General features: G+C 35.0%; 1 protein-coding gene across 2 annotated transcripts; it reads left to right on the top strand.

Annotated features, from left to right (window-relative positions):
• The first annotated feature begins 289 nt into the window (after positions 1-289).
• Positions 290-15323, top strand: LOC145232882 (uncharacterized). 2 transcript variants are annotated; one of them, XM_080097560.1, is made up of 26 exons: positions 290-415; positions 685-777; positions 1049-1213; positions 1467-1571; positions 2079-2222; positions 2699-2792; positions 3273-3380; positions 3943-4082; positions 4409-4493; positions 4650-4751; positions 5227-5405; positions 5791-5959; positions 6340-6498; positions 7170-7303; positions 7547-8059; positions 8275-8457; positions 8666-8768; positions 9216-9374; positions 10084-10222; positions 10728-11121; positions 11412-11589; positions 11944-12093; positions 12230-12334; positions 12803-13155; positions 13502-13688; positions 14610-15323. In XM_080097560.1, exons 1-26 carry the CDS (start codon positions 368-370, stop codon positions 14717-14719), a joined length of 4299 nt encoding a protein of 1432 aa, XP_079953686.1. In that variant the 5' UTR covers positions 290-367; the 3' UTR covers positions 14720-15323. The 2 variants fall into 2 exon arrangements, with proteins under 2 accessions (XP_079953686.1, XP_079953685.1); XM_080097559.1 differs by having other exon boundaries at positions 290-424.
• The last annotated feature ends 318 nt before the right edge of the window (positions 15324-15641 follow it).

Below are 15641 nucleotides of genomic sequence, written 5' to 3'. Positions count from 1 at the left end.
AACTAGAAATGAAAAAACATTGCAGCTCCAAAAAGTTGCCATTTTGCGTGTTGTTTGTTTTTCCGCTGATATGTACAATAAACTCTGTTACTACCTCATAAACAACCTTGGTGTTTTGTTACAATGATGATTAATTGCGTAATTTGTTTCCTGAATTAAAAACGGTACATTTAGCAGCACTACAACAACTTCCAACTTTATTTTTCGACTTTTGGTTGCACGATTTTTTGCGCTCATCCGTTATCGTGAGGTAATGGATTTTTCTGCAAATAAAAATTCCCCGATTTTGGAGTCTCGTGAAAAACTTTTAATGCGAGTAAAATAAAACTTTCGAACACCAGTTCAAGGCGATTGTTAGTTTAAACAAATGGAAACAAACGAATCTTTGCCGAATGGACCCAGTTCAGAGCAAGTGGTAGGCAATGTAATGTTTGTAAAATTTTTAGTTTTTTAAATTATCGTTATGTTTTTAAAATATTTCTTTAATTCTAACATGTTATTGCATTTTCATACCCTGGATACTTTGCATATAAGATTTAGTAAATATAGGGTTACCAACCAAGTATGGGCAATTCTTGTGTAAAATAGTTATTGAACAACAATCAGTGAAAATTTTGTGTTACTGATGTAAAAATTAACAACAATGTTTTAGTTTTGGAGATGGACTTTTTTGTTTGCTTGTAGAATGGAATAAGTTCAAACGACTGGGAACACTCATGGAGTTTTAGTGAAATTCGGAAACATGCCGATCACTGGTCACTAGCTGCTGATGTTGGGGTAGAGTTTGTTTTATGTTTTGTATAAACATCTATTTAAATTAAATGTAGATTTGGGTATATGTAATGTATGTCAAGTTAAAAACACAATCTGTTTGTACCTGGTGTTAATTTCTAAGTTATTAAATTTCCACTTTAAATATGTTTTACTGCGTAATAGTTAAACAGTTTATGTGTTGCTTTTGTGAAAAATTCTAAAATTTCAAATAGTTCTACTACTGTGTATAACACAATATTTGAATAGTATTTTTAATCTTTTCTGTGTTTTTCAGCTTCTGCAGCATTTACAGGAGTTTGCCGTTCGTCTGACGACCAAAGCTCAGGAAACATCTCGTCAACTATCAGAGCTCACTTATGAAACCCACCTCACTGATGCAACAATTCAAAGTGTCACCGACCACTTTCTTACTCTCAGCGACAGCCAGTTTATAGAAAATGTAAGTAGAAAAGCTGTGTAAATAAATATTTGTTACCGGGCATATAATTACTGTTACTGTAATTTAATGAGATTTGTTTTCACTTTGTACTGGTCTTTATGAGGGTAATAGCATACCGCATGTTGGTATATCATATATATATATAACATCTAGTGCTTTACCCTTTTTAAAGAAAGAAGGTTGATACTTTGAGTATCAAGTTTTTTATAACTAAACAACAATTATTTGGTTGGTAATTTTGTGATTGTTGCAGCGAGTTTATGACGAAGATGACTCTGTGGCAAACAAAAATGCTGAAAAGGAGAAGGAAACAAAACCAAAAACTAAAGAAGAAAGAGAAGCTGAACTTATACCAAAGGTATATATGACTTTTAATGCTCTGCTTGCTTGTCAGTTTTTTGTAAACAGAAAAAATATGGTACTTTTACACTAACCTGTACACTTTTACATATATAGCTTCACTGCTTCACATATATTGCCTATTGTTTCTTTTGTATTTTGCTACTCCTAAGTCTTTAGTTTTAACAAGTTGTGGTAATATTAGGCATCATTATTCAGCCTGTAAGCCTCAACATTAGGGGTTGCAGTAACTTGGCAATAATATCCTTTAAGGCCAATAACTTGTCAGTAGCTGCACTGGTGTTGAAACAGTTTTCTGCAGTTAACTCTTATGTTGTTGCCATGGATGTAATCCAACCATGGCTGTCTACAACAGCCAACACCTTCAGTCAAAATGTAAAAAAAATGTAAAAACTTTAATATCTGTTAACCTACTTACATATTAATATTAAGATGTCTATAGTCCTGTTTTTGCAATTATAAATTGCAGCTGATATTGTTTTGTGATAAAGTTGTTTGTTTGCAGTTGAAAGAAGCTGTGAAGTTTGGATTAACGGTATTGGAAGACTCTTATGATGTTCTTGATATAAAAGCTGGAGATTCTGACATCGATTCGGATGATGAAGAAGACAGTCAACTGAATCCGGATGAAGTGTTACTTGAACCAACGGTAAACTTTATATTGTGCCTTATAACTAACTAAGTGACAATATTACTGTAGTAGTTAATTAAGGTAAGGTAATATTTTATCTTGCAACATGCAAAGGTGTCTAGGTTACTTTTGCAAAACTCAGAACTGTTAAACTTTTTAGACTCTTTTAGTTGATCACCTACTTAATTTGCTGAGATTGTTTAAATCACTGAGTAGACTTGTGTGTAAAACAACAAGCATCATTTACAAACATTGTGACATTCTTTTATTTAATTATTTTCTCCTTTGTTTATCGTGCACTGCACTACGCACATTCGGTGTTATTTACCCTGATGAAGACGACCTGTATAGGACGTAGAAGCGTCAATCGAATAAAATACATTTGCCAGAAGCTCTATAAACTTGATATTATGCCTGGCAGCAATAGCTTATATATCATCTACAAGCACTAAACTATTCCTGTTTGTTTTTTATCACTCTACATTTTTGTGTAGGACCCATATGTGAATCGACCTCTCCCATATTTGATCGGAAGTCGATCTTTCCATCAAGAAGACGATGTTGGAGTTGGTGACTTGCCCAGTTCAGGTAATACTTACAATGGAACATAAACTGATCAAGTTAAATGACTGGTTGTTTCGCACGCTAGCAACAGGCTGTTGCCTTTTTTGTTGTGGCTGTCATGGCATTTTGTAACGGGATTTTTTTGTAATAAGTTAGAACCTTTATAAAAAACAACTTTTTGAAAATTGGTAAATCTGGGATTTTTAGCTAAAATGTTAAGAAAACACACATGTAACAAGTTTATAGAGCTCTTCTGGCAAGTATTTTTATTCCGCTGTTTTGACGTCCTTGCGCGCATTCAGTGTTATTTACCGTCCGTGACTGAAGGCGACCTGTATAGAACGTCGAAATGTCGGAATAAAAATACATTTTGCCAGAAGAGCTCTATAAACTTGATATTATGCCTGGCAGCAATATCTTATATAAACACACATTTAACTGGCATTTTTTAATGTTCTTTTATTTGGTGTTTCACATTGGTTGACATGATGTGTTATTTCTCAGATGAAGGTGAAAGCGTGGGATCTTTGAGTGAATCAGAGGATGAGGTTGAAAAACCTCCAACTGTTTCTGACCTCTCTTCATCAGAAAGTGATGATGATGATTTATCAGGTAATCTGATCTGTGTTTGCAATGCTTAGTGACCTCTGGCTAAATTTAAAAACCTTTCATTGTGCACATAACAAAAAGTGCCTTTAAAGTCAGTAACTGCAGATTGTTCTTGCCTGAAAGCATTCATGTTGGAAATGGCAACCATGTGTAAAATAAACAAGTAGCGATAATCAATTTAATAAACCAGTTTGCAACATGATAATTTTTTACATGTGCTTTACTGGCATATACGATTGTGAGGAACCATTTGTTTCTGATGTAGAAACAGTTATGTTGTTAAAAACTGGGTAAAGACCGAAACCCAATTTTAGACAACAAATGTACATCAGTAGTAAGTAAAGATGAACATAAATTCATAACTGGGATCAGCCCTGAAGCGTCTATGCAGACCAGCGATCACGGCACACTCATACATAAATCACAGTACGCCAGGCCCATTGAAGGCGCCTTCAATGGGCCTGGCGTACTGTGATCAGTAGTAAGTATGGCAAAATAGGATAGTGTTGCCAAAGGAAAGCCACTGTACTAGTTTTTGCATCTTACAATATTGTGCTTGTTGCAGATGATGATGGGGATGATGAAAGTGTCGAAGATGTTCCAATTAATCGGAAGAAAAGTGTTGATTCGAGCAGCGACTACACGTCGTCAGATAATGATGATATGTTTGCGAATAAAGAAAGCAGTTCAGAACCAGATGAGGTGGTGAGTACGACAATTATTTAGTGTTTTATTAATTTTACTGCAGGGCTGGTAACCTATGGCCTTTAACCTTGTTAAAAGTTGACCTATTTTTTCATGATTTAAAGCCCACACCTATTGGCCTGATGAAAATCATAGTCAATGCCTCTGTTAGAAAGATTGAATTATTAGGTGGCCTTCATAAGCAAAAAGGTATTCCCAGCTCTGGTCCAGTGTATCTGTGTACACTGTGTCAAGCATTGTTTATTGCAATTTGTTTTGTACCATTTGAAGTTGCTTGTTTCGATTAAGCAAATTTGCCACAAATGTAAACAATTGAATTACTTCAGCCTAAGCCAAAGAGTCGTGCTGAAAGTGAGGTTTCCAAGAAGAAGGTGAAAGCACAAAAGAAGAAAAAAGCCAAACCGGAACCTGGTAAAACTTTTGTCATTTGCTGGAATTCACTGAATGTCCACAGTATTTGAAATACAAACATTAAAACTAATAGATACAGTAGTACAGAGACCAGCAATACATAATGGAACTTGCGTACTTTTTTTATAAAAGATTTTAACCTGACATAAATTTCAGATATGTTCGGTGACGAGGACGACGAAGATGACTTGTTTGCGTCATCCGGTGGAATGTTTAGTAGCCGTGGAAAGAGTTTGTTTGGTCCCCTGAAGGATGGAGGTATGTGGTTTGTTTCTTAACCAGCTAGATACAATTATTATGTACAGTAATCCTCGGTTAAACTGGATTCGCTTGATCTGGATCTTCACCTAATTCTGACAAAACTCGAGGTACAAATTATTTGTGATCTGGTAAGGATTTTACTAATCAACATTGATTAATCCAGATCTTCGCCTAATGTGGATAATTATTTGGTTCAACAGGGTCTGTATTATCCGAGGTGTACTGTGTTTATGTGCACAGACCAAAGACTTCAAAAGTATAAGGCCGGTCGGTCATTATTTATAACATTGATTTTCTTAAAAGAAAGTATTCATATATTTATACCACTATGTGCTGTGCTACTTAATTGACAATTCTTGTACAGCTTCACTAATCAAGTTTATAGAGCTCTTCTGGCAATTGTAATTATTTTTTTCATGTATGTTTACATTTTATAATTTTTTTTCATGCCGACATCGAATGTTTTGTACAGGTTTGTTCGAAGGAGTGGAAGGATCGTTTGATGACGAATCCTCGTCTGAAGAAGAAGAGGAAGTTGCACAGAAAGTTGAAAAAACTCCTCCACAAAGCAAGAAGAAGAAAAACACCAAGAAACCTCCAACTGGTGGAATCTCCTTGTTTGGTGGAGCTATCAGGAAGGGTTTCTTCAATGTGAGTTGGCTTGTAACTAACTAACTATAGACATAGTTAAAAGTTTTTTTAGACATTTTTACTATCAAATTACGTGATACACTTGTTCTACCCTGCATTTAAGTAACCAAGCTATGGCAAAGATCTGGTGTTATGCTGCTAAACTGTGTATACATATGTCAAAAACATTTTTTGCACTGATATTGAAATGCAGTTTAACATCAGAAAAATATTTTCCATTTTATTTCCATTGACTTTTTATTCAGAATTTGTTTTGTTTTTAAATTTTGAAAGGTTAAAACTTTGTATGCAACAATCAACTTATTTTGTCCTTTCTGATCAGTTTTAAACTGAAACTTCAATTATATTCATTTGTTGTTTGCAAAATTTAATTCATTCCATTTAGGGTGAAGAGGAACATTCCAGTCATTCGGAAGCAAGTGAAGATGTTGAAGAAAAAGAAGAAGAAGTTCCTCCTCAAACAACAGCAAAGTCAAAACCAACAGGAGGTGGATTATTTGATGAAAGTGGGAGTGATGAGGATTTGTTCGAAGATGCACAACCGCAAAAGAAAGGTGGGAAATATGTGCACACTTGAAATGTATTAGAACGCTCTCAAAGTTGCCATCATGGGTGTATATTATCAGGATACACCTTGCAGTTTGGTTTGCCTACAAGCACGTTGACAAGTTGTTAAATGATAATTTAAAATGTTGGATATGTGTTGTAAATGCTAAGGATTGGTATTACATGTTGTGAATCATCACAAAGTATCCAGTTTATTGAACTTTTTGTGAACAAACTTTAATAAAAAAAGTTGGCCAAGTAATCTTCCAGCAAGAAAGAAATGTTTCACAAGCCTTTTTGTACATAATCTACAACATGGTTGCCTGAACATGGGACATGGTTGCCATCTGACATGCAGGTTATAAATAAAAAAAACTGTTTTTGGCAGAAACTAAAGCAGCCACTCCTCCAACAAAGTCGAAATCTTCATCAAAAGCCAAACAAGCATCAAAACCAGAACCAGAGAAAGCATCGAGGAGTGGAGGATTGTTTGATGAAAGTGAAGAAGATGATGAAGATTTGTTTGATGCAAAACCGGAACCAAAAGGTGAGAAAAGTAACAAGAACACATAAAGTAACAACTTTGTGACTTTGCACGGCTGCACTGTTTACCAAACTATTTTGTGGGGATGGGCCAAAACTGCCAATGTTCTGGTGGGTTGAACACCGAGCATCTTACATTAATGCTTGGTGCATTGTACATTCCCAATTCTATGCTAGTTTTGTAGCTTTCAAAAGCCCCTTCACATCACCTGCGCGTATTAAGTTGTACAGGTACCAGAAGTATACGTTTTTCCACCATCTAATTGTGACGCATTTGTAAAAAAGCTGATTTTGTTCTTAGACACCCTTTCGAACACTACTTTCATATGTAAGCAGGGCATGAATATGCATGTTTAATGCTTGGGTCATGTTGTATAACTGCTCCGAGCACCAACATCAAAAACAGTGATGCTCGGTACCAAGTACTTGGGTTCTGGCTCGACTCGGTTCAATCCTAATATTTTTGCAACTTATTAAGTTGGAACTAAACTTTTTAAAGCACATTTTAGGATATCTAAAACTTGGTATTGAATTTAATTTGTGATTTTAATTTCTTGGTTTGTGGGTTGGACACATGATCTGTTCTACAAACAACACAAAAGTTTGTGATAAATGATGATTGTGCTGAAAAGTGTTGTAATGCTAAGGTTACAAGTTATCTTCTTTTTATAACAGTTGAAGAACCCAATTCAAAACGGCCAGTAGGTGGGGTTTCTATGTTCGGAGCTGGTGGAAATAACTTGCTGCAAGATGCGCTGAACAAATCAACAAACAAAAGAAAAGAATCTTTGTCCAGTTTGAGTAGTGACGTAAGTATTTCGAGTTGGAGATTCATTGGTGTTACAACAATTTGGATTGTATTAATTCTCAACCAATTATTCATGTCTAATTCCTTTGGAGTCGCCAGATGATGTAAATTTGAAACTAATAATTCGACAAACAGTCTCCAAAGCATAATCTAAGTAACTTTGAAAATGTACCATAGTAAATCCTGCAATTAAAAAAATCATGTTGCAATTATTCATCAAATTGGACCTAATAATTTTTTCCAGACGTCTCACGCCAAACAATCAAGCAGACAAAGTCAAAATTCTGTTGCAAAATCATCGCATTCTGCCAAGTCATTGTTTTCAGCCAGTGATAGTGACGACGGTTTATTTACTTCGAGCAAGAAAACTCCTGTTGCTAGGGTTACTAGTAACAAACAGCCCGACTCAAAATCAGGAAGTTTATTCGGCGAGTCAGACAGCAGCAGTGGAGATGAGGGATTATTCTCAAAACCCAAACCTGCAACAGACAAAAAGTTGTCTTTGAAAACTTCGAGAGAGAAATTGGGTTCAAGTGGATCACTTGCTTCACAAAAATCCAAATCGAGTATTTCAAAACAATCTACAAAACCGACTAACAGTTTGTTTTGTAAAGATGATGACTTGTTTAAGAAACCCCAGGAAAAACCAAAGCAACCTGATTCCATAAGGAAAAACAAATCAAGTTTATTTGATAATTCATCCGCAGCTAAAAAGCAATCATCGAAAACTGTGGGAAAATTTGACCTCTCTGATTCGGTACTTTTATTTGTAAAATTGTAATTATCAGCATTTTCATTAATTCTGGTATTATAGAGGTGTATTTTAAACATAGTGGTGCTAATTTTCTGTTTTTCAGTAATTTTTTTAAAACTCTAGAAAAAAGCGGCTGGAATTTTGTGCGAACAGCAAATTAAAAAATACAAACATCATCTACTTTTACTCAATTCAACTCCTTTTCATTTAAATTCCAGAGTGACGACGATGGTTTGTTTTCCTCTAAACCTCCTCCGTTGCCTAGCGATGATAGCAGCGAATCATCTCTTGACTTTGGACCACCTTCCAGGGTTACTACAGGTCGTGGGGGGTTATTCGGGGGCAGTGACAGTGAAGAAGATGATTTGTTTGCAAGTAAACCAAAGCCAAAAGCAAGCAAGGTAATGGCAAAAACTTGGTAACTAAATTTTTGTGTTGTGCATATGGATGTAGTTGTCTTGAGTTGCACAACGCAATTTCGAATCTAATTTGACCCATGACTGTGTTTACAACATAAAAGTTATCATATAAGATTTATTGTGACTATTTTGTAGATTTAGTTCTGAATTCATTACATTGTTAGTAACTTTTTTGTTTTTGTATGTTTAGGCTGAAGAAAAGAAACCACCTGCATCAAAGAAGACAGAGCCACCAAAAATTTCAAAGAAGACTGAATCACCTAAACCAGCTTCGAAGAAAACTGATGCTAAAAGTAATGTGTAGGATATTTTAAGACAACTTCTCTGGAGACAATCACTTTAATAAACAACAAATTATAGTAAACTTAAAAGTGTTTTTTTGGATAAAATAGTGATAAAAAATGGAGACCTTAAAAACTGTTCATGTCTCTGATAGATATGCTCACCTAGTTTAGACTCATCGTGCCGTCACTTAAGTTTGAAATAAAAATCACAGTTGTAAATGGGTGTAACTGATGTTGCCCCTTGTCCTTGATGATTGTAGAACATTTGCCAAAGTGTTTGAATAATAAAGCATGTCACTTTTCAAATCTAGTTGGGTCGGTATTTTCCATATGAAATTCAAAGTTCTCATTCACAAATAACAATCGCTGAGTTAATATTTTCTGTTCATAGAGTTCTGTCACTTGTGGAAAATTAAGCATCCACAGTTGAACTAAGTAAAATGTCTTTCATCTCAGAAATTAGTATATTTGACGATGACAGTTCTGACAACGCAGAGGAAGATCTTTTTTCAACAAAGCCTCCAAAGAAACAACAAGTGCAAAAGAAACAGGAACCGCTGGAAAAACCTGCAGAGAAAACAGATGGATTGTTAGACAGTGAACCTGAATTAATAGGTGATTAAATTTTGTTTTTCGTAAGAGAACAATCAAATACTGCTAACATGCTTATATATATATATATATATATATAGGAAACATAATGCCTTTTTGTTCCTCATGTCATTTGGGTTCTTTATTTCTTGGAATAAATTGTTTTGTCTTAAAAACAAAAACTCATTGTACAGTAAAATTGTAGAATCTTTTTTTATTGTATGATTTAGTAAATAAGTACATACCAAGCTTTTACCATGTCAATCTTTTGAAGGTATGGAGTTTTATGTATAACCACCCCAAATAGACTTTTTTTTCCTTTTTTGTGCAAAGTGTGTGGGTGTTTTGCAGCATTGCTCAATCAAAATATTAAAGGGGTTTAAATCAGGGCTTCTCAAAATTGTCTTGCTCTGCAACCCCATTTTACAAAAGAAATTTCTATGTGTCCCCGCAATGGGTATAGCCTATACACATAAATGATGTGTAAACAATTAACTGATGCATGTATACCATGTATTGTGACAATATAGGCTATACACATGAATTATATGTAAACAATTAACTGATGCATGTATACCATTTATTGTGACATAATAAAGCATGATATTTCACAACCTCAATTTTGGTCGTGACCCACAGTTTGAGAAGCCCTGATTTAATGACATTTGAAACTGTCAGAACAAATATGTTTTATTTTCACGTAATTCGATTTAAATTTAATATCAATGCTCAGTTGATGGTCCTCCTCCTGATGATAAGGAGGATGTTAGTGAGGAAGAAGAAGAGATTGCTCCTAAGAAGAAACTTGCAGGAGCAGTTTCAATGTTTGGGGCTGGTGGAGCAAATTTACTTGCAGCAATTCAAAAACAAAGGTCGGCAATTTTCTTAAGTATATTATGCAAATTGGGGGAATTTATTATTTGAATCTTGCATATAAGTCTACACAGGAGGGATTTTAGTGCTTCATTTTAGGGATGGGTCAAGCCGAGCCCAAGTACTAGGTACCGAGCATTGCTGACTTTGATGCTGTTGCACAAACTGACTTAAGCATTAAATTTGCATATTCATTCCCTGCTAACATACGAAACTAGTGTTCAGAAGGGAATCCAAGCACAAAACTGACTGTTAAATTGGTCAGATAGTGGAATAACACATACTTCTGGGGTCTGTACAGCTTGAAATATCGCTGGTGAAGTAAGGGACCTGAGAAAGCTACAAACGAGCATTGAATTTGGAATATTGGTGACATCACAATGCATGACTGTACCGGGCTGAGCATTAGCATGAGATGCTTGGTGCCTGACCAAACAGAACATTTGCAGTTTTGGCCCATCCAACTTTATGTCACAGTTAATTTTTTGTTTTTCTATTGTTTAGATCTGCTTCACAAAGATCAAATAAACAAGGTTCTGAAAGTGAAAGTAAATCTGAAGACAACACTGGCTCAACTCAACCTCACAAAGATCCATTGTTTGGTGACAGTGACAGTGATGGTGACATCACAGAGAAAAAAGTTCAACCTAATGTTGCCCCAAAACCAACAAAGTTTGAACCTAAAATGACAAAAACTGTCGCTAAACCTGTTAAATTTGAACCAAAATCATCGAAAAAATCTGTATTTGATCCCAAACCGACTTCTTCAGTTGATAAAAATGTAGATCAAGATGGAAAAGATGCAAAATCAAAACCTTCATTGTTTGGTGAAGAACAAAAACACACCCCTGTTTCAAAATTTACCCCATATGCAAAATCAAGCATTGGAAAACTACAGGTACAGTTCGTTACATTAGCTTCTAAGTGATAACAAGTGTGTCACTATTACTATAAACTCACAGAAACTTGGAAATTAGTTTTTTGATCTAAACTTTTATTCAACAACCAAATCTTACTTAGTATTTTGCATCGAAGTTTTTGCAAACAATAGTTACATTTTCCAAACACTGCTAAAACTTCTGTTGTGATCTTTTTTCCAATCACTAAATGTCACATTTAAAACATGTTCATCCAATCTTTTTTCCAAACACTGAATCTTAGCATTTGAAACATGTTCATCTTCTTCAGGCCAACCTTTCCATCAACCCAGCAGCATTACTACCTGGAGCTGCCCCAGTCATCAAATCATCAGTGGACGTTGATGCACCACTCGAAAGTGCCACCAAGACAAGGTCGAAGGGTCAAGCTGGACGCCGACCTCCGACCCGAAGAGCTCGAAGGAAGATCGCAGAGGAAGCTTCACAAGGTTGTAGACCTGCAAGAGATAATGCTTTGTGTTTTATGTTAACATGTAGTTTTAGTTTTAAATATTTAGTCCACGAGTTAACTATGGTTTGACGAAACCTGAAACTTTTCTGTCTTATTTTTTACTATTAATCCACTATGCAGTGTATTTTTTAATGTTATATTTTATATGCATACAATTTTCTTACATACTTCTGTGATATTTTTAGAACAAATATTTTTAACATTTTTTTAGTTTGTTTGCCTGACAATGAAAACAGAAAATGCTGTTTCGCGTTTCACCCAGCCCTTAAATGCAATAATTGTTTAAAATGCAATAATTCTCTTCATAATTGCAACCATATTTTGCTTCCAGATTTGCCGAGCTCATCTCCATTTGACAATGATGTGTTAACAACACCAGACATTGTTAGCAATGCAAGTTCAATGCCTGTCAGTGATGCTAAAACTACCAAACAAAATAAAACGGAATCTGGTGCAAAAAGCAATGATGATGATTTTCTTGGTAAGTCTTATTCATGTTTATTGAATTTTTACAGAACTTTAGGTTATTTTAACATCTTAACGTTTTCTTTGTATAAATCAAGGCTTTAAGCTTAAAAAATTAATGTATTTTTACCAAACCACAAACGTTTCTTTAGACTCACTTTTGTCCACAAACATAACCACTACCAGCAGCAAATCCTCTTCAACTACAAAGAAACCTTCATCAAAGACCTCTGCTAAAGGCCTTCCCAGTATATTTGGTGGGTATGAAATAAACCAATCTATGAAATTACACATGAGAAATAATTAGTATCAATAAGTTTGTGTTCCTGTGAATGACAGGAAACGTTAGTGTTGTGAGTTCAAATCTCGCCATTTGCTGCTGTTTTTGCACTACTTGCTTTTGTAGGAAGAGCATATGATTAAGTTTATCACTTACTGAAAAAAAATTTTAGAAGTTTTTTTTTTGCTATCTGGTAATTATCTTGCACAAGGGCAGTTTATTGCATTTAATGTACTGACAGGAGTAATTTTATCAGGACATTTCGGTTCTGTTACAAAAAGTGAATTGACAGTAACCAGTAATGCTAACCGGTTTGCTGTTTTCATATAATTTTGTGAGACAATTCTATAGAACCGGTGCGAACCGGCTGAATCCCACCACTGTTCAGGACGGAACCCATTCATGGATACTTGTTCCAAGTTCAACTGTATATTTTAACTTGCAGATGATACTGATGACTTGTTTTCTTCATCACCCTCCACCAAAAAGAAACCGAAACCAAAAGATGACAAGGATATATTTGGAAGCCACGATAACATTGATGCAGATGATTTGTTAGAAATTACATCAAAACCAAAGACTAAGAAATCATCCAAAGCACCTCAGCTTGAAGATGATTTATTTGCGGATGTTCTTGAGGCTAAACCCACCTCTGCTGATTTGTTTAAGTCGGAATCTTCAAAGAAAAAAGAGAAACCAAAACACGGATCATTTTCCGATGATTTGTTTTCGGATGACTTTGAGGTGGAGAAGAAACCAACCAAGAAAAAAGCTCCATTGGCTCAAGCTCCGCCTGATGTAAGTTTAAATGATCAGTTTGATCCTTTCAATTTTGTTGCTGCTGCAAGCGCCCAGGGGAGCTAATTTTACCACCATGTGTCAGTGAATGCCATTTTCAAAGTCCTAATATGAGCTGTTGTGTTGCATAAGCAGAAACACTAAGGTGCTTTGTTGCTTTCCTATGCCAAGTAGAAATGTGATAAGCTGTGTTTTGCTTACATTTGCTGATTAAAATTGGATAATGTGAAGTGAAGTAAGAAGCATCCAACTTACAGTGAGTTAAAGCAGGGAAAAATTTTGTCAACTAAGCATAACTTGTGTACTATCATTGCTTAAAGAAAAAAAATCGTTTTTTTCATTTCAGGCTGATTTTGATGATTTGTTTGGAGATTCCTCACCTAAGTTGAGTTCCAAAAAAAGCAAAAAGTCCAGCGATAAGAAAGTTGTGGATTTGTTTGATGATGACGCTGATATTTTTGGTGACTCTGTTCCATCGAAACCCAAAGTGAAAAAGTCGAAGAAAAAGGTTGATGACTTGTTTGATGATGAAGGTATTGCTTGAATTGCTTTTAGGACTTGCTTTGTAAGTTAAAGTATGTTTTATTTGTTTGTTAAACTAAGTGATGTTTAAGAAATGATTCAATTCTGAAACAAGGAGTTTTGTGTTTTAAAGCAGGCATTGTTACATGTGTCCTTTGTATGTTGCTAATCCAATAACAGATTTTTTTAGCTTAGTTAACTTTTCCTTGGCTGTATTATCAAAGTAGAAACATTGAAAAATGTTTACAGGACAAATTTGAGTAGCAAACTCGTCTAAACAGCTCAAACACATGTACAACGTTTTTTTATATACCAGCGAGTTTAAAAGATAGTGCAACATACAGTAAGTACAGACTTGTCCACTATGTGCCTTGTAATGTCCGAAGCAATTTGGCGGGTTCTTTGTGATGGTTTCGTTTGATCAACTTTTTTTTAAAAAGAAATTTTATTGCTTCATGGAAAGAGTCAGTCTTTATCACATAACATAAAACCTAAGGTGCTTGTAGGAATAGTTTGAAAAAGTTGCTGCATATTGCTGCAGAAGATTGAATAGTCAAGTTGAGTTGATTTGTTGATAGAAAAACCTAGTAGCAAAGTTGTAGTAAAACGACCATTAAGCCGGAAATAGCTGCGTGTTAGCCCCAACTTTAGTAATTTGAAACATAGGATTTAAAACTAACTGCAAGAAATCAAGAAGTTTCAGTGGAAGCATCAAAGACCGAAAAATAGACATAACAAAGCAAAAAGACCAACAGACCAACAGAAAGATTAAAGACAGTTACCAAGCAAGTTAATTGAAGGTTAGCACATATTTTACTGCTTTAATGTTTAATGTTACTTAAACTTGTCATAATGTTTTACAAGTAAAATTTTTAAACAGGTCTTTGTCAATGCAACTGTGTCCACTTGTATTAATCATATTTATTGTTCAGATATATTTTCATCGAGTGCAACAACTGCAACAAAAAAGTCTGCAAAAAGTAAATCCAAACCCGATGTGGATGATCCTTTTGATGACCCCTTAAGTGCACTGATGTCTTAATTGTTTTTTGCAGCAGCAGTTTGATTCTCGAAAATCTTCATATCTTCATCATTTACAAATATATATACCTTCTTTAAATTCATTTTTTATATTTATGTTATTAATTGCACCTCTGTATTTTATGCAGGAATATTCTGCTAAACATTATTTGTGAAGCATACATAGATTATATCATTGAAAACTATTGTTTCCCTTGCTTCTCTGTCTCTGCAGGGTGCTCTGATTTACACTTTTATGTGCAATATGCCAATTTTTTGTTTCAGCATTTTTGTTTTTTTAATACAACAAAGATAATTTTGCAAAAATGAACTTCACAATTAAAATACATCATTTAAAATTCAACGTACACAAACACATGCCAATCCCCTATACATCATATATAAGTCAATTACAAACCATACAAAATACCACTTATTCAACCATGTGGTTCTGGATAGACCAAAAACTGTTGACAAGTTCACTCAGATTTTGAATCAATGCAATAAGTATAAGAAGCCATATGTTAATTTCCATTCGGATATATGTGTCGATTTCACCATTGTGTTGTGCAGTGTGCATTGATTCATTGCGGCAAGTTACAATAAATCATTTCTCCTAACCGCTACTACTACTGATTGTTCGGGAAATGACGGAGCGCTCTGATTGGACATCCGGATTGTCACGTCACGCTTTGTTGACTGTGCAGCATTGAGGAAACAAGGTCTTTATGCATTTGTATTGTCACTTCATCAGAAATTTCATGTTCAACAGTTTGGTAAACCAGCAAGGACACCGTGGAAAACACGAGTTTACGAGTTCGGTTTTCTTTACGTTGAATTATTATTGAATGATGCCTCGAAATTATTGAATGATGCCTCGAGTGTACTGGGTGTGTTTTGTCGTACGATTGTAACCGATCGCACGAACCTGGCAGAGTACAGCC

Source organism: Phallusia mammillata, chromosome 6 (genome assembly GCF_965637545.1).
Source record: "Phallusia mammillata chromosome 6, kaPhaMamm4.hap1.1, whole genome shotgun sequence".
In the NCBI taxonomy this organism is placed as follows: Eukaryota; Metazoa; Chordata; class Ascidiacea; order Phlebobranchia; family Ascidiidae; genus Phallusia; species Phallusia mammillata.
Note: the sequence above shows the minus strand (reverse complement) of the source record. Positions and strands in the feature narration are given on the sequence as shown.